At 32.8% G+C, this 20396-nt stretch overlaps 1 protein-coding gene across 4 annotated transcripts in view; it reads left to right on the forward strand.

Annotated features, from left to right (window-relative positions):
- LOC143222715 (tetratricopeptide repeat protein 9C-like) overlaps nucleotides 1–20396 on the forward strand; it is a 48622-nt gene that overhangs the window by 16490 nt on the left and 11736 nt on the right. For 2 of the 4 annotated variants that reach the window (XM_076449613.1, XM_076449612.1), the window contains 3 exons: nucleotides 3993–4127; nucleotides 17004–17217; nucleotides 18405–18530. In XM_076449613.1, the coding sequence (XP_076305728.1) occupies nucleotides 4017–4127; nucleotides 17004–17217; nucleotides 18405–18530 (451 nt within the window). In that variant the 5' untranslated portion in view covers nucleotides 3993–4016. Of the gene's footprint in view, nucleotides 1–3992; nucleotides 4128–17003; nucleotides 17218–18347; nucleotides 18531–20396 lie in introns of all 4 variants that reach the window. The other 2 variants (XM_076449610.1, XM_076449609.1) reach the window with 1 other exon arrangement.

Raw genomic sequence — 20396 nt, forward strand, 5'->3', positions numbered from 1 at the left:
CCCTCTTATTTCACAGTGCAATAAAACAAACAATTCAAGATTGTTTATCTTCTGTTGAAACTGACCTGATATTATATTTGTACATTGTAACATCAAACCTAAAAAGTTAAGCAAAAGTAATAAAATACTGAGCAAAGCGAAGTACTACAAGTGAGCATTTTTTATAATTGAAGCAAGGATGTTTCAACTTTCATCTGTGTAGTTACCTGAAAAGATAAAATGGTCATTTATTAATTTACTTAAAATCAGGGTAAGAATAATTTTAGGGGGTTACTACACACTTACTTTTACAAACATTTGAGATCTAGCCTCTTACTCTTGAAGTTAGAAATATGAAGCCATTCAAATAATTTTTTTATGAGTTGAAAGCTGTAAAAATCTAATTCTTGAGTTCAAACACTTCATCTTAGGATACTTGTTGTGACTTTGGTGTTTAAACATCTTTTCATTTTTAATTTCAGATACCATCCAAACTTTAGGAGTAACTTGTCAGTTAAAATTTATAAGTTTAGAATTCCATGGGTTTACAGATTTCTGTATTCCATCTTCAAAGTGATCAATACCTTTTATTCAATGAATTTCAGGTTTAAAAAATTGGTATCCAATTTCTGAAGAGAAAATTATGAGTAATGCAAGTGGAAATGACTATTCCTAATAAAAATGAATGTATATATCATCAACCATGTAAATTCCACATACATACAATATATTTGGCATATAAATGCAAGTTTTCAGATACAGGTAAAAAAATGAATAAAATAATATTTCCTTTTAGTTTCTAACCCTATTTAGGTGGGGGTCAAAATCTGCATGACATGGCCTTTTACAGAATGCTATTTCACATGGTAATTTTTATATGTGCAGGATTATCAGTGTTCATTTTAATCTACTGTGCTGATTTAGTAACAGTTCATAATAGAGGAGGGTAAATATCAGACATATTGCATAAAAAAATTTTGAGAAACATTTGTAAATATGCATTTTTGGAGGTTCTAGGAGACTATGCAAATCAAACAGGCAAACCATATGATTTTTTTTTTTTCACATGAATATCAGTTTGAATCAGACTGATGTCAGCAATTTACAGACATATCTTGAGTGGAACTGTGTATGCAAGAAATCTAACTTTTTGAATGCAACAGACTTGCATATCTGACTAAAAGCTTGCCATATTTTATGCAGATACACATAGTAAGTTTGGAATTAGAGCCATTGTTTCTCCTGAAATAAAGGGGTGACCTAAGGGACCAACTCCATACAAATTCAGTTACAGAGGTCAGTAATCAAACAGTTTCCCATTTTGTGGATTTCTACATCAAAGAACTGGTGTTAGTTAATTGCATATGTCAGAGTTATCCTCAGTTTTGTCTAATATTATAAGTAATACTTGAATAATTTTTTGAAATATGGTGAGTTAATTCTTTTTGTTCACAGATTCTGTTTATGACTTGTATGTAGGCCACTACCTGTACTGAGCTTTTGCCACTTCACTGCTAAGCCAAAGAATGACAACCTTTTTGTGCTTAAAATTATCCATTTTGAAGCTTTCATGGAGTGTTCAGTGACTAACATTGACAAACATGATTTAGTACTCTTTGTTTGTATGTGAAGAAAATAGTCTCTTGCATTTTGTAGTTTAAATTGGTAGGACAATGAGAATTTCCATGAGATTCAAAATTCCTTAAATCAAAATATGTAAAGATTCTTGTTTAGTATTATATCTTGCATTGGAATTAATTTTTTCCCAGTCTTTACTTTCTTCCACTAGAACATAAATTGACTAGGGTTGTAATAGCCATTTTTTCTCAGCACAGGTTTTATTTTCATCAGTAAGGAAAGCAGTTTAGTAATCTATATAATACAAAGATCATAATCATTAGGCCACAAATGATGCTTGAACACTAAAGAGTTTGATGCGTCTTTTCTTCAAGTAACACTTTTTATCCATCTCCAATTAGGTTTTCAAACCTTTTTGAGGCCTTTTTTACTACCATTGCCAGAATTACTGTTTTGTGTGTGGTTTTTAGCCCTTAAATGGCAGCCATCATCAATTGATGCTGCAATCTACAACATTCCTGCTGTTTAAGGGTTAATAACAAATATGTCATTTTTTTGAAATGTGATCAGTAATGTACCTCTAAAAAAGCCACGTGTAAAGCTGCACAGTTCAGAAATTCTTATATAAAGAACCTTTTGTCCTCAGGCTTCTCACAATGATTTTTGTAATGATGATAGTTTCAGGAAGGATTTGGTCTTCCTTCTCTAGAATCAGATTTAAAAAACTGACTATCTTACATAGGTCTGAGAGAAAGCTGGAAAAACAGGCCCAAGAAAAGCTGTTGAGGTTTATTTTGACTTATTGTGCACAGTTCATGCTGGATACCACTGTTGTAACCAAATAGTCTATATAACAAAATGCACTATACTGATTTCTGGCTTTTTCATCTCCCTTGATTTGGATATAATAATTGGTGTTAGTGCCTGAGCAATTGTATGTTTTCTGATGGAGACATTGAGTGGTAACGATGTATAATAAATTGAATGTTATAAGCCTAATTGCCATTCACAAAATAGTCAGAATTTCCCTGCAACAACAGTCCATTAGCTTATACGTAAATATAACCACAAAACATAGATAGAGAATGTGATTTGTTTTGTTGAACGTAATAAAATAAAACCTTGTGTTCACAAACACTGCAACTCAATAAAACCATGGTATATCAATTAAAAATTTGCCCCTGAAGAAGAAAGGTCCACCATTTGAAAGTGCTTAAGTTTTTGGGTTTTTATTTGTTTTTATCAAGTCTTTTTGAACCTACGTATTTTTCTAACATCATGAATTAAAAAATAAGAACACTCTTATTTGAAATAAACATCAAGATACCTGTAAGCCAAAGTAAGGATTAAATTTTACAAATTTGTGATTGTAATTTTAATTCTTGCTTCACTACTATTTATAGTAGGATCCCTACTTCATTTTAAAATTCATAATTTTTAATACTATTGTCTTTTAAACATGGGTAATTGCTGTTGAACTATGAAACATTATATTACACTGAAATATATAGGTTTTATTGAACTAAAATGTTTCCAGTTCTTTGTCAAGTGGAATTATAGCAGTAAACTGAGAAAATGTTTTGAAAGTAATGGAATGCAATTGTGTTGAAAAACCATGAAATACATGTAATTGGTAATATACACAAACATATGAGTGGCCTCAATAACAGTATGTGTGTCAATCTTTGCTTTATTGGCTTTTTAGGATGATGAGATACATTATGTATGTTCAGTAGCCAATCAGGTAAAATTGTTTTATTGTTAAATTGAAATATATCTGAATAAATATTATTTCATTTTACTTTTGGTTATATACTTCAAAGAATTTTTAGTTCCAGCTAAATTACAGTGTTTGGGTGAAAGACAAAGGACTTATCACATGAGATTGGAGTTGGGAAATGTTTAAATATAATTTAAACACACACACATGTACACTCAAAAGGGGAAAGGGTAACATTTTATTTAAATTGCTAACTTGTATTTCAAATCATGCTCTATGACAAAAACATATTGTTTAGCTGCTAATGTGTTTTGTGTAAAATATAATAAAATATTAATAACTTAATTTTGCATTTTGCTGTTAAAATTGGCAAGTTAGATTCTTGAAAATGACAATTTTGTCTAAATATTTTGGAATTTTGTTTCCATTAACTTGTATGAACCATGAATAAACTAGTATTTTCAGTTATTCACTAGCTACAATTTTAATGTCTTCACATTCTTTCTGTCTTGATCAACATGGTTAGCACTTTACTTGACCACAGTGTTCTTCCTGTTCATTTTTCTTTAATTAGTTTATGTTAAGTACACTACACTGATATGAGACATTCACCCAACAAAGCATGATAGTACTATAAATAAATAAGCAGCCATATATGTACAACACAGCTACTTAGTGATATTGTAATTATGTAGAAATCAATTTTTCTTCTTAGGAGTTCTGACATTAAAGGAACATCATGGCAGAATCATTACTAGATATGGATGATAAAGATTTAGGAATCACTGCTCCAGTATACAGTCAGTTGTCTCCTGAAACAAAACTGACAGAAGCACGTAGGTATAAAGAGGTAGGCAAATCTTCTTGGCCTGAACATATCCTTAGAACACGTTTCTGTATTGTAATTTACTTCAAAGATGCAATGAATTTGTAGGTAAACACTGGTCTGTATGACAAGAATTTCCAAAATCTACCACATGCAATTACAGCTATTCTTGCAAGAAGATTACAGTTATACAGCAAAATCTTAAATTAGAACACAATCTCAGTAAAAATTACTGAAATAATGAAAATCTAAATAAATTTTTTAAAATATAGTGACAGTAAGTTATAGCCTTTCACTTCTTCTTTTGATCATTTATTTACTACTTATGTTGATAATGTAGTACTGCTAATTTACATCTCTTTAATTAGCAGAGGCTCAGAATTTGTTTGATGAGTGTACTAACAAACTAATTGCATTCATACCAAGAAAAAATCATCACTAATCCTGTTGTGGCATGTGGAATGTGAAAAGCATATAACAAAGCTATTCATAGGTTGTGTTTAGAGCTGTTTGATTAAATTATGGGCTTATTTATCAATTATATTTGATTAATCAATTATTACAAACCCTTCCCTCCATACAGGTTAAAAAAAAAGGGAGGTGCTAACCTCATTAATTTTCTTAATAACTGTTTTATTCTTACATGGTGTTAATCTCTCTACTTTCAATCATCTTTTAGTTGTTTAGATAAGTTTCAAGTTAGTCCTGATTTTTATATGATAGTCCTTTCCTGAAAGTCGTCACTTGTGCCTTTAGTGAAAATTGAATTTTTTTAAGATACTGTGCACGTTTCCTACTTGGCAATTGAAACACTTCTGTCAACTAAATACCACCATGTAGCTATCATTATATTGAACTGATAATCAAATAATTAAAATATGTTTTACTCCCACCAATGTGGATGATAAAATTTTTATTTCGAGCGCGTCATGTTTGGGTTGGAAATAAAGTAGCTGGTTAGCTAATTTATTTATGTGGTGTTTGAGTAGGCTGAATATAAAAGTAAATATAATAGTAATTAAAGATTTGAGACATTAGAATATCTCATAGTAACTTTGCATTCTCAGTAAACTATAACAATTTTATTTGTTGAAGATAATAAAAAAAACCCTTGTGTTATAAACATTGCAACTCAATAAAACCATAGTATATCAGTTAAAAAATATGATTACTGTTATTTGAAAGAAATATCAAGATATCTTTATTAAGCCTTAAGTAACTCTTTTAGTCATGTGACTTCTTTGTTTCATACTATGTAGGTATATATATATAATGTAAAAATACATTTCTTATGCAAAACAGGAACAAAGTACTGTAAAATTATACACTTTTTACAAAAAACTATATCATCCAGTGTCCATCCTGTTAGCCTTAAATGTAATACAGATAACTGTGAAGTATATACATAGACATATTAATGATTCTGTGCTGATTTTTCTCTTTTTCTTCATATTTCTACTTTTTTGTGACATTAATTTCTTTACTGATATGTGTCTATCAAGCTATTTACTGGGTAAACTTATCAGCAACCTTAACAGCTGAAAATGTAATGTCATTATGTGTATGTGATATTAATATAGATGATGGTATAGATTGTAATGCAGTATAAATAACTACTAACTACAAGCCAAATTTTTCTGTCAGGCAGTAAATGATAATGCCCTCCAGTGTTAAAATGCTAAATTTATTATATCATTTGTATATTCTTTTTATCTTTTTTACATCTTAATATAATAACTAAGTGCTTCAATTACCTTCCTGGAAAATGTCTGTGTACCCCTATAATTTAGTAGTTTCAAAGCTTGCATCTTTATTTCCAGTAATATTATTAATATGAAAATTAAAATAATAAAAAACAAACATTTCAATTTCTTAAAATAAAATTAATTATTATCATAATTGGAGAGGTTTATACCATTCATTTGCAACAAAGGTGTTTTTTAAAATTTTTATAGTAATTTCCTATGCAGCCATACCACTTACATTTTCCATCACTTTAGACCAGTGGTTCTTATCCTGGGTTCAATTGAACCCCAGGGGTTTGGTGAATCAGTCTCAGGGGTTTGGTGGAGGTAAAGACACACACACTGTGTGTGTATCCATTCAGTTCACCCACTTGTATGATTCATGATGTCATGCTCCACTTGGCCATTATTGGCTGAGGCTGATCCGTCACATCACTTGGCCTTAATATCTGTGCTGCAGGGAACTTCATGCACTTAGCAGTTGACTTGTGATTGTAGTAATCGTGCGTCATTTGTGATTTTTTTTCCTAATCTTTCAATCCCTTCATACTAACTATGTCGAGCAAAAACAGAAAGTGGTCGAACGAATACGTGCAATATGGATTCACGTGTATAACGGAACATGATAGAAGTCAGCGTCCTCAATGCATGATTTGCAATGCCAAGTTGAGCAAATCTAGTCTAGCACTGGTAAAACTAAGAGATCATTACCTAAAGCTGCATGGAGATGGTAAATACAAGAGCACAACACTTGCTGAATTCAAGATAAAGAGAGCCAGGTTCGATGAAAAGGCAACTTTGCCTGTTCTCGGCTTTGTACCCATTGAGAAACCGATCCTCACAGAATCGCATGCGAGTTCGCGTACTTGATTGCAAAGCAGGGCAAACCACACACTATTGGTGAAACAGTCGTAAAATCAGCTGCGTTGAAGATGGCAAATATCATGCTGGGAAAAGCTGCTGAAAATAAGTTATCCCAAATTCCTTTTTCAAATGACACCATCAGCAGCAGAATAGATGACATGAGCAATGACATTTTTGCTCAAGTACTTGCAGATCTGATTTGAAGCCCAGCAAAATTCAGCCTTCAAGTTGATGAGACCACCAACGTTTTCAATCTAAGCCAGCTTGTTTTATTCGTGCACAATGTGAAGAATGATGAGATAAAAGATTTTTTTATTTGTAAGCCTCTTACAACAACAACTAAAGCAGCCGACGTGAAGAAACTTGTGGATGGCTTCTTCAGAGACAACGATCTTTTGTGGGATATGGTTTCTGCAGTTTGTTTGGCTGGAGCTCCAGTCATGCTGGGATGAAACTCTGGTTTTGGTGCGCTGGTGAAAGCCGATGCACCACACATCATTGTAACGCACTGTGTTCTGTACAGGCATGCATTGACAACAAACACCTTGCCTTCAAAACTGGCAGAAGTAAAAAAAATTGTAGGGGAATGTGTGAACTTTGTGCGAAATAGTGCCCTGAAGCACCGCATCTTCAGAGAGCTGTGTAATGAAATGGGCTCTGAATTTGAGGTACTTCTGTACCATTCTAACGTTCAGTGGTTATCCTGGGGAAAGGTGCTGAATCGTGTTTTTTGCCATGCATGTGGAAATAGCCCTGTTTTTGCAAGAGCACCAACATTGTCATGCAGATTGCTTCAAAAAATCTGAGTTCATTCTCATTTTGGCATACATGGCCAATATCTTCAATGCTCTCAATCATCTCAATTAACAGATGCAGGGCAGTGGAATCAACATCATCGAAGAGGAAGAAAACCTGAAGGCTTTTCAAAAAACGCTACCGTTATGGAAACGACGAACAGAGAATAACTTCTCAAACGTTCCCCTGCTGGACAACTGTATAAGTAAGATCGAAGATGTGTCTGAAATCGGAGACATTTCTGTACCTGGGGAACTGAAGCAATCAATTGCCATGCACTTAGATAAGCTCACAAAGTCTCGACGGATACTTCCCCACCAGAGAGTCATATCCAGCATGGGTGAGACAGCCTTTCATGTTTAGTGTTGCAACAGCAGATGTCAATGATGAATACCTCGATTTATTGAGTTATGTTTATGTTTTTGTGTGAAATTCATGTTTTGTTGGTTTTGTTCTTTGAACACTGATATTGTGTGCAACTGATGCATGGTTCATTTTGTGCACTAATAAAATATCTACTTATGTTTTGAATTTGAATAAATCATATTTTATTTTTCCAATTATGAAGGGTTCAGTGAATGCAAGTATGAAATTTCCATGGTTCAGTACCTCCAACAAGGTTAAGAACCACTGCTTTGGAAAATTATTACAAAATAAATTTTTATCCATAGAACTCTAGCTTCTAAACAATGAAAAATTGATTCTGTAACAATGTTATAATAACTGCAGGTAAAAAATAAACACAGACTGTTCTCTACTTTAACTGTAACCTTTTGGCCCTCTTAACAAAGTATTGAACATAGATAGCAGTCTGTGTATTTTTTTACATAATAATTTCCCTATGTTATGATTTTTAAGAAATGTGCTGCAGGTTTCTAAACAGAACTAACTTCAACAGAAACAAACCCCAATTTCAGACATTTTTTAAGACTGTCAACAAAACACAAAGGCATGAAAATTTAAAATGGTAATGTTTAATTGATTTTTGTATTGTTGTATTTGCTTAGAAATAATCATTTATTGGCTGAGGCCTTAACTGGATTGCTACAGATTCCAGCCAAGTTGTTTTTCAGAAACACCATAAAAATGTTTACTGGTATTTAGTAGTACAGTGATATAAAAAAACAAACCAACATCTAATGTTTCTTTTTGGTACCATATAGTAGTGTAAGAATGCATTGATGTTTCTTAATTATTTTGTGAAAAGAGAGTCCATATTTTCTCTCCCCCCCTAATCTCCATCTGTCCATATAATATGAAATATTACAATTTATTTCTTGAAAGAAAAAATGGATGAGTGGTACAGATTCTCTGGATCTATACTTGCAATTATAATTCTGCAGAAACATTTTTTTTGATAAAAGTAAAATTAAAGCCAAATTTGATTTTTTTTATCCTAATTAATACTGATGGAGTAAACTTGTCTAATATGGACCCTGTAAGGAGAAAAAACCTATCTAATTCTAATGGCTTACTTGGTTCTGTAAAAACAATTTTCAAAAATGATACCTAACGTATTCATGGAGAACACTAGTATTCCCTCATGCATCTGCCTATAAGACTTGCATGTCACTAGCCTCAAACTACCTCTCACCTGAAAAACACAAGTTTACCATAAACTATGCCAGTAGACGATTATGTCATAATGCAACAACAGTCCTCCAACACAAGGAATGCAACATAATCTCCTTAAGCTGTAGCTCCTCCAAGGCATTTGCTAGAAAGAACTTTATTCTTTCCTCTGTTACTTTCTAGAATGGGTGTGTTTCAAAATTATTAATCAGTTACTTGAGATTTCTTGTGGTTTCCTACTGAACTGAATTTCATGCAAGTTTCCTAGGTTTAGTGTTTGTGGTTCACATAATTAATATATTTTGTTTTTTCAATTATTAAAAAATATCATAATGGTGTTTCCCATTATTATGCATTTTAAAGTGGTAGTAACTGTTACTTCATCCTTTGGTAGGGTTGATGTCCCTAACATAGAACTTGTTGCTACTGGTGGTTAGTTATCTATGGAGGATATGGCAACCATTGTTAAACATATTCTGGATTTTTTCAAATATGTTGGGCCTCCTTTTTTCTATTCATTTGGCTGACATTCCTTCTTCCTAGTTTAAATGTGATCAAGATGGCTATTTCCTCCACCAGAGTATGCTCTAGATACAGCTTTATTTAATCTCTTTCTTAACATGGATTTGCAGGTATGTACTTCTCTTTCTCTTTTCCCTGTGTCATTTGATCCCTTCTGTGTTTTACTACAGCAATCCTATACTCGAGACTTTCCCACTACCTGAAATTAGGTCATCTGTACTAATGTGCCTCATCTTTTTCACTCTTATTTTTTTTGTCCTGACATACAGGTATCCTTTTTTTTTCTTTTTCTTGGTTACCAGTCTTTGGAATCTCTTTTACCTACTTGAAGTGTGAACCACTTCTGTTTCTCTTTTTAGTACCTAATTTTTGCACCCTCATCTCTTTCTTACCACCTTACTGCATTACTTCTTGTCACTTCACATTAGGCCTGAGGCAGTTCATGTTTTGGAGAAAGGTTCATTCTCTCGTTTTCACTACATTAGCCCATATTTTTTAACTGCCCCCCATTACTTGGTTCACATATTGTTGGGACTTGTTATGATCTGGTACTCTCCTAGCTATTATACATCTCCCTCACATTCATCTCCATGATCTTCATTGGGCTCCATTTCTTCTCAAAAAATCATTAGGGATACTTGTGGGTAACTAAAGTCCTAAACTGAGGTAGCCAGGCATCATTTCTCACTGTTTATTTTGGTTTCTTGTCATTCTCAACCTCACTATTCTGTTCCTAGGTCTGCTGAATCCATGTCTTCCCATCCTCCCACTTTCCAACATTAGTGTTGCTGCTTGTCTTGTTAGTATCTACCCTGTCTGATTTGTTTATATTCACCAGCACGTGGTCTCTATTCTTATTTCACATTCAACTATACTTCTCCTTCACTTTGCCTTCTCTCTTGGTTTTCCTTCATCCTTCCTTCAATTCATATTATCTCCAGTGTCTCAAGAATGAGATTTCAGATCTCTTGGGCAAAAATACCATCTACTGGTTATTACTTGTCAAGAAGACTGGGGACTGGTATATGATTATTGACTTGTCATTTCTTGTTCTGTATGGATGGTTTCATTTCTCTCCAATGTTTTTCTTTCCTTTCTTTCCTCAAATTGTGGACAATCGAGATTGATGTTTTGGACACTTTTTTACACATTCTGAACACCTCTAGAGCATTTTACATTTTGTTTATCAGGTTTCCAGTTCTATGTTTTTCTTTCCATATTGTCTGCTCTTTGTGTCTTCAATTGAGCCATGAGAACAAAGGTCCACCTTGTTCACAGATTTGTGCTAAGGCTTCATTATTACATGGACAGTTAGTTTCTCTCATACCTAAATTTTTCTGTGGAAGGCTACTTGGATAGGCTAGCTTGAAAGTCTTTTGATCCTTTTTTTTTTTGTACTTACCCTGTATTTGGTCATTTGGATGTATTCTTCAATTTTTGTTTTAGTTGGGCTCAGTCTTGACCACTTTGCTTATAAACAGTGGAATGTCTTGTTAGTAAGACTTGAGTTTCTTTCTTACACCCTACATGTAAAGTTCTTCTGTTTTGGGGGATTCTTTATCTCCCTTGAACCACTAATTTCTTTAGGCTGAACACACACATGTATCTTCTTCAGTGGATATTGTGGGACTAGTTGAACTTTTCTCAGAATGTGTTCTCCTCAACTGTGCACCTACTTTTTTCTCTGCTTGAGGATTTGTGTTGATGGCCTAAGCATGCATATACCATGGTGGGCATCTCCTTGCTACCCTTAGTCAGATTTTCATCTCTTTACAGATCAGATGCTTTTCAGTTGGATTGGGGCATATGTCTCAATGGCAGTGTGACTTTGGGTGTATAGGTTGTGAAAATGTTCATTCCACATCAACATACTCAAACTTCTCACTGTCTATCAGGCTTGTTTTTGTTTCCTTCCCTTCTTGTGGATCAGTTGGTCATGATCCACTCTGACAATTCCACTGTTATTTCTTATATCAACTGTCAAGGGTTACCAGTTGCTGGACTGTTCATTCGAGGGGTTGGTCCAGTTATTTTGGGTTCATTCTCATTGGGATTGTCTCGAGGCTCTGAATCTAGTGATGAAGCATCTCTTTCAGCTGGACAGAGTTCTGATAATGGAATGGTTTCTCTACTCATAGGTTTCTCTTTGGGTTTGCACTAAATTTGACAGATTTCTCACTGATGCCACTCCTCTCAAGATCAAACTTCTCCCTTTATGGTCACCAGTTCCTCATTCTTTAGCCCTTGCAGTGGTGCTGTCATCCAGAATTGGTCTCACATTTTTCTCTATGCATTTTCTCTTTTTTGCATACTTGCTTTCATATGTGACACTCCTTGTCAGGTCTTGTTGGTGGCACTTCTTAGACTAGCACAGTTTTGGTTTTCTTTGCCTTCTTAATTGGCATCCAAGTCACCTTTTCCTTTGCCACGTTCCTGTTTTCTCTTGCTTCAACCAAACACACCTCTCTTTCACTCAGTGTTGTTGTCAGTTAATCTTCCCACTCAATATGTTTGCTTGTATGTGGTGAGGGGCCCTCCCAGAGGAGGTTCTGTCTTTTCAGTTTACCTCTTCTGGGATCTGAACATTCACCCATATGTTGCCTTGCATGGAGACATCATCTGGTCCTGTTGGGCAAGGGTCAACTAAGTACCAGTATTGGGTATTCTCAGTAGATGTTGTGGACATTATGTCTGATGCTGAGTTTGAGTGTAGTGCTTATGAAACCCTGGCATTGCTGCAATATCCTTGTTTGGCATTGTAGTGCATCCCCTTGTAGGACTGTATGGCAGGGGGGTCAGTGGACACTGAATCTCTCTCCTTTCATTATGAATCCTCCAAATCATCATAAAATAATAAAAAAACAGATTGATAAATGACCATATCTTCAAGACTGAACAGCAGTCTCCATCTCTAGCTACAACTGTATCTCATTTTCTCACTACATTCTTTGTCAGACAAAACTTTAGGGCAAGTGTCTCCCTTTTTTACTCAGAGGGGGTTATAAAGGCTTGCTGATTCTCTTAAGCCAGTCAAGAAGCTATGTTTTGGGGACATCTTTGTGGAAACATCAGTCCCAGAACAGAGTGAACTCCTCTTGAATTCAGAGGCCATTGGGGATATACCCAATAAGGTTACTCCCTTTGCTATTTTAAATTTCTGTTGAGGAGTTATTATTGAGAGGGATTTCAAGAACATTTCTGAGTCAGTGATTCTCACTGTTTTCTCCACTCAAGGAGTTTCTACGGTGATGCATATCTCCACTTGTAAGGATGGTGGATGGAGGAGAAAGAGGTACAGCATTTGAAAATATTTAACAACATTTCTTACCCCAAGGGCTGTTGTTGTCTCCAATTCCAACTTGGACATATGCCATTGAACTAAGTTCCACTGCTGTTGTGGGAGTGCAGACAGATCTTTCTGTGCCTCCATCAAAGTCATTCTCAAACCATGTGAGGAGTCTTTTGCCCTCAGTGGATAAATGAGTGGAATAAGTCAACATCTACTCCTGACTCTTCAAAGTAAGAGGGAGTAAGTGGAAGAGGCTAATTTTTTTTTTTTTTTTCAAAATATTGTTTAAAGTGTATATAGATGCACTTTCTACATTTTCCTATATTTCTGGCTTCGAATTCCTATTTTTTCAAAACATTCCAATGGTTTCTTTTAAACAAAAAATCACTTGGTGCCCTGAATGTAAGATTTTAGCTATTCGGTGTGTGGAGTTTAGGTATCATCTTGAAAATTGAGGAAAATATTAACTTCTGTTCAAAATACAAGTTTGTTTAACACCAATGCCCCCAGCAGTTTCTATGTGAACGTTCACAAGTGAGAAGTAGCATTCTTTCTTTTCATTAAATAAATTTGACACTTGCTTGTAAATTTCTGTATTTTGGAGAAGCTTAAGAGCAAATAATTTAAGTTATTGAAGAATGCAATTCAAGAGAATCTCCCATTAATACTTTTTAATTTTTGTGAAACAATTAATAAAACTATTTCCAATGAATAAAAACAAGTTAGAATAAGACAAAGTGAAAAGTTGAATGTTGAAATTGAAACTGTGGAAATCAAAAGAAAATATTCCAAGAAATTGAATCAAATATGTCTTGGGTTTAATTCTCATTGCCATCATATTGTGATAGAACAAAATGTAACATTGTTTTTTTTTCCTTCTTTAATTGCTATCTAGAGGAAAGGTAACTGCTGGTTAGAGGAAAGGCAAATCTGTGGCAGCACTCACTGACAGTTTCTCTTTTTGAAACAATGACAGGAGAGAAGGCATCTTGGCATTAGCCACACATTATAGGTTCCATTGCAAAGGGTGTCATATAGCTGTTATGTAACTATCTTAACATATGCTCAGTCAAATTAATCAACTATAAGACCACCTTGTACTTGTCATAGTTTCAGTACTTTTAACTTTTAATATACTATGTATATCTTCACCAAATTTTACAGACTTTCAGTAAACATTAGAAGTCTTTTGGGTATAAAAAAATTAGGTTTTTAGTGAAGTGTTTTTCATAAAGATGAATATTCCAAGTCTCTCTCTCTCTATTTTTTTTTACTTGTCTGGATGTAAAGTGACTTTCATGTTATGATTAAAAGTAGTTCTTCATCTAAAAATTTTACTTGCATAATCTCTTAAAACCTCTTAAATACATTTCAAACATTTTATTTCTGTGCAACTCTGTTATTTTCTCTATCCTAACTCTGTAAGGTTGTTTAGTTTTGTTTTTCTTTCTAGAATTACTTCAGATTGTAACATAAAACTACTTATCTTTACCTTAAGTAGCTTTATATTCATAACAGTATTCATTTATTTATTCTTAAATTATATTTTGAATGTGCCTAACTAGTATTTGTAAATAAGTCATAATCACTTTAGGAATGTACAGCTCAAGTTATGCTATCACATTACATTATCCACCAGCTATTTTGAGCTGCTTGCATGAATATCTCATGAAAATGTATTATATTATTGTTTATTTTACTTAATCTAATCAAAACTTAACTAATCTAAAAAGTTTACTAGTTTTACATTTGTTACTTTTATAATAATCAATATAGAATATGCATGATAAACATGATAAAAATTGATAAAAGTGCTTACCTAAACCTAGTTTTTTTTTTTTTTTTTCTGTTGATTGTCAATGACACTCTACCATATTGTTTTTATACTAATGATAGTAGTGCACTATACAGTTTTTATTTAATTGAATAATGCATCAAAGAACATAGAACGATAACATGCAAAAAGCAGAGAATCCCCCTTAACTATCACAATTTTTCTGGCTTTCTAACTATGTGGTAAGAGCCATTGCAAATTCATCAAGTTAGTCAATATTTCCCATGGGAACGAAGCTTGTATTTAAAGAGAAATTGACAATTATTTTTACAGAAAACAGCATACTATAATAATAATGCATGATTTGATAGATGAAAACCATAAAGTTTTATTGGTTATAAGTAATATAGTATGAAATGTAAGGAAAATTATTAAGAAATCCTGAAAGAGATGATGTGGGTGTAACAGTAGGGGTCTGATTTTCTATTTGATGACTAACTAAACAAGAATGAATGCTATGAAAATTATGCTTTGTTTAAGTGATGAAAATATTAGAGTGAGTAATTTATGTTAACTCATAGATGCTGCATGGTAACTTGACTAGTATATCTCAATATGGAATAGCATGAATACTCATGTTATTCTCTAGGTGTTTGAGTTATACAGTAGCTCAACTGATATTTCAAGGAAGCAACTTGTGGACATGTGACTTATGTTGACATTCCAGACATTCTTCATAATTGTGTTTTGTATTGTTGCTTATGTCATTTAGATGGCTTTTGCCACTGACCTTTGTTTTTCAACTCTCATCTGTTACACTATGCTTGCCATGGTTGTGGTATTGCTTATTGCATATCTGTTTCTCAATACTCGTGGTATCGCATGTCAATTCATATTTCTTTGATTTTCAATGTCATTAAGTACAAGGGACATAATCATTTGAAAATTGTAAATCCATGATCTCAACATTTATGATCTGATTGTGTGAATATTTTGTATCAGAAAGGGCTGTACGGTTTTCTCCAAAAAATGATCATTTTACAGGTGCATCGCACTACCTACAGAATGCCAAAGAATGTCAATATGTAGTTCTGGAATATGCCTTGTGACTTTATGTTGGTTGTAGTTGTCACATGACTTACAAATTCAAAATTGTTTTAGCTATTCAACCTTCTGTATAAATGTAAGACATTGTAACGTAACTTGTGCAAAAACCAAAAGTGAAGAAAGAATACTGTTTTTTATTTCATGAACTGAAATGTCAAATCTGGTTTGAAAGTAGAAATATTATGCCTGCCTGAGACACTGGAAAGGGGTTCTGAAATTCAATTTCAATACTTTGAGGATCTGAATTGAATCTTTACTCTTAGTTTTTGCACAATATCATGGGAACATTTTGAGAATTTTGGAAACAATAAAGGTGATTTCCCTTGTTGCTTTGTTTTAATGTCAATAAGTTATTTTACCACCATGGACCACATTTCTCTTACTTGTGTAGTTCAACAGAAACTGAAAACATTAATGTGTACAAAACTTTGATAATGCAATACTTAGAAATGTGATTTTATATTCATCAGTGAAGTTGTTTTGCAACTTTATTGTTTGAATATTATTCATGTTGCCATTTTGGTTCTAAAAGTGTCATCTACACATGCACTTACAGGGTTAACTAATAATAAATAAATGTACAACTGATACTGATCATTTAATATCTGCCATCCAGACCTACAAAATAATGAGAATTCTAAAATATCAATATAAAGAATCTTGTAAGAACAACTTTAATGGAAAAAGAAAATTGGGGATTATGAAGTTAAAGTGGTGAAAAGACGAGAGCAGAGAAATATTTTTTTTGTAAACATAACCTTGCAATAAATGTATTTCACTTTATATCCTTGCCAAATAAGAAAATAACATGTGTGATAAATTTGTGCTTTCACATATACACTGTAGTAGAGACTTAAGAGACCTCAACTTCCAGAAAGGAAAAAAACTAATGAAAAAAGTGTGGGAAAAAAGAAACTGCTATAAATGAAGAATTTGTTACAGATACAAAATTTTGTTTCAGATTTGTGGAGTTAAGAGTTGGACAATAAAACTAAATCACAATAGAAGGATATAGTTTACCTAAGATACCACATACAGTTTTTGCCAGATTGGTTAGATGCTATTTGTTTTTCACCTTTGTAATGCTTATACACAAGAAACATACACTGTGAATACAATATAATATTAACAAGTGCAAGATAGGCCTAACATTGTTCTCAGTAATGAGGTTTTTTTGACATTTAGTTTTATTTCTTGGAAATACTTTTTATGTCTATATATTCATCATGCAGGAAGGAAATGCACTGTTTAAAGAAAAAAACCTTAGGGGAGCTATGGGAAAATACCACAGGGCTCTTCTTTTCATTCAAGGTATACAAGTACAACAAAATGCTGCATCCCTGATGGGTCTTACAAGTACTGAGCAGCCTAAAGTAGATCAACTCCCTGAACCTGCCAAACAAGAAGTGGCAAAAATAAAAGTGGATTGTTATAACAACCTTGCAAGTAAGATATTAGTTTTCATTTTGTTATGTATGTAAGTTGTTTTTTTCGATTGTTAGTTGCTAAGAGCACAACTAGTTTCACAGACTTGTATAATTTTAAATGTTTAAAAAATTGCAATATCACAAATATACTATTAATAATTGTCTGGAGGCTTTAGCCATATACATCTATCCAGAGCAGATAGTCTTGAGAGACCTTTACTGAGTGCCAAAAATCTGTATTTGGGATATCACAGTTTAGAGGTGATTGGATTGTTACACAAGTATGCTTGTGATAAAATTAATCCTTAAACTGCAGGAATGTTGTAGGTTGCAGCATCAATTGATGATGGCCACTGTTTAAGGGTTAAAATGGTGAACTTCAACACTTCTTAAACAAAACGTTTTGTAACTGCATACACTTTTGCTTATTGGGAGTTGTGTTCCAGGTTATAATTTTGTGGTTCTTAAATAAATTATGCATGCATTTGTAAATATGTTAGTCAAATGCTTAAAAGCAACTTCAGTATGCCCAACAGAACAAACCAAAAAATAAGTTATCTAACAGATTGCATTAATTAGTTCTCATATTTTATCAAGTGAATAGAAAATTAAATGGTGCAGCTCACATGAAAACAAATATAATTTTTAGCCATGTTTATGAGTGGGGAGAAAAAAATGAAGAGGAGGAAAGAAATATCCAATACAATACAAGGTCTTTGAAGTGTAATGTAGTATATATAGCATGATAAACAAGTGTATCTATTAGAGTAATCACACTACTCTTATTACTGTTGTGAGTGAAGGTCCATGTGTTTAAGGTACAAATAATTTTAGCCATAGTTGATAGTCACGACATTTAGTGTGAAAGAAGCTTTGTGCACCTGAAGTTTTTACTTAAAATGTAAGCAGTTACTTGATCATTAAATTTTTTACTCAAATATTAAAAACCATTTTCATACAGTGAGCTTACCATGCCTGTAGTTGCATTTATCTGTTATTTATTCCGTTTATTATAATTTCTCATTTACCTTCATGCTCTCACACACACACTGTATATGAATAAAAGAATCCATTCAATCTATAAACGTGTATGTAATTGGTATACCTATTTTATTTAAGGTATATATAGTACTTATTATTATCTTATAGACTGCTTGTTGCAACAGGAAAAAAAAATGGAACGAGTAATTTTTTATTGTGATAAAGTTTTGGACATTGAACCCACCAATGTGAAGGCCTTGTACAGAAAGGGAAAAGCTCTATACAATATCAAGGACTATGACACAGCACTACAAGTATTACAAAAGGCTCAGGAGGTGGATAATGGAAATGGTAACAATTACTTTATATTTATTTAGAGTGTATATGTGGTTCAAGAGTTGCAATAAAAATTACTTAAAGTGCAGATGTTTTCTTTCCTCATCCCCAACTTTATCAAATTTAAATGTTAAAACAGTATTTCAAATCTGTATTTTGTATCCCACAAGTCACCAGAATTCACTAGTTGGGCTGAATAAAGAAAGAAAAAAGTTATTCTGCAATATTTGTGTACATAAGATTTTAAAAGCTAGTCAAGCATTGAAAGCTGGTTAAGTTTTGGACTGTACACCTATGCTTGGCATAACTTGTATGTATAGGTGCATTGTAAAGTTGGTGCTACTGGAGTTATACTGAAAGTTGCTGGTCAGTCTTATTTTATAAGGAAATATTTAAAAGTATTTTCAACTCCCTGAGTATAAAAATTGTGATATTTACTCCATAGGTTACCCTGTTTAATTTATTTACCACCCATCTGACAAGTACAGAATTTAACATAAATTACACATTATAATATAGTTATTACTCAGACAAAATACAATTTTTATATCTTTCAATTTGATTTGATTACAGAACCATAAACAATAAAATCAGACCTCCCTCGCCATATCCATCTGTCACATCCTCTCTTTCACATATTGCCAAGAATTCTCTTCAATGTTTAATAATATATTATTTATAACTGGTAAAAAGCCAAAGTTTTAAACTATCAAATGATGTGTTATCTTGTATTGTATTTTCTGTGTAGAAAACTGTTTCACTTCCAGTTATTCAAACTTTTATTCCCATGGTAAACACATCAAGAGGCTTAGTTGAATTTACTGTTTTTTTTATTGCATAGTTAGAAAGCCAGAAATATTAGGGTAGTTAAAGGACTTTGATTTTCTATGTTGTTATTCTCTGTTCTTAAGTGCAGTATTTAATTAAATAAAAATTTAGTGTAGTGGTACTAATTTAGGCTTAAGTTTCATTGTCAATGAACAACAAAGACAACCAAGATAGGTTTTTCATGTCTATTCTTAATTTGTTGTCATAAAAGTAACTAAAAGGAAAAAAACTAGAAACTTGCTAGGTTAGATTAGGTAAGACATGATACAAAAAACAATAGAATAATAAAATTAAGTGTAAATATATGTATGCTGTTATAAGCTTTAAGCTATTTAGGATGGACAGTTGTGGTTTTGTGTTACAATTAGCAGTCATTACAGAAACAAAAAAGGGTAATTTAAAATTATTTCTTGATACTGTTGTGGTTGTTATGAGACTGGTTAAGTCAATCTACCCTGTGCAGAGTATAGAAAATAAAAGATAAAATATAATGTATTTCTTTTTTAAAAAAATTAAGCAGGCTTCACAGATTAAGGAAATGAATTTGAAACCTTTCAGATGAAAAAAAGTATTTGTTATCTTAAACATGAAAATCAATTTGCACTAGTGGCAGTCAACACTCTGACACCATATAATTATGGAAAGAGTCTGGGTAAAAGTACTTAGTTAAAAATTCTGATTTGTGTGTGTACAAAACAATGTTTGCTCAAATCTTGCCAAATTTCATGAAAATACATTAAGTACCTTTAAAGTCATAGTACATTCCCATTGTTACAAGGTTGTGTAAAATACACAAGCCTGTTGCAAAAAGTGTTAAGTAAGTTTAATTTTGTAATTTGTTAGTTATAAACTTCTTGGAGGTGTGTGAGCTCTGATTTTTCTACCTCAGAGTTTTCTAATGATAAAAATGTGCAGATACTGTTTCCACACAATTATAAACACATAGTCTACAAATTTATAAGAATCTAAAATGTGAACCTTCCACATTCTCTCTTGGCTGAGATATTAATTTTGTCAGACCCACCAGAGAAGTTTTTATCTTGCTTTCTTTAG

Source organism: Tachypleus tridentatus, chromosome 8, assembly GCF_004210375.1.
Source record: "Tachypleus tridentatus isolate NWPU-2018 chromosome 8, ASM421037v1, whole genome shotgun sequence".
NCBI classification, from domain to species: Eukaryota; Metazoa; Arthropoda; class Merostomata; order Xiphosura; family Limulidae; genus Tachypleus; species Tachypleus tridentatus.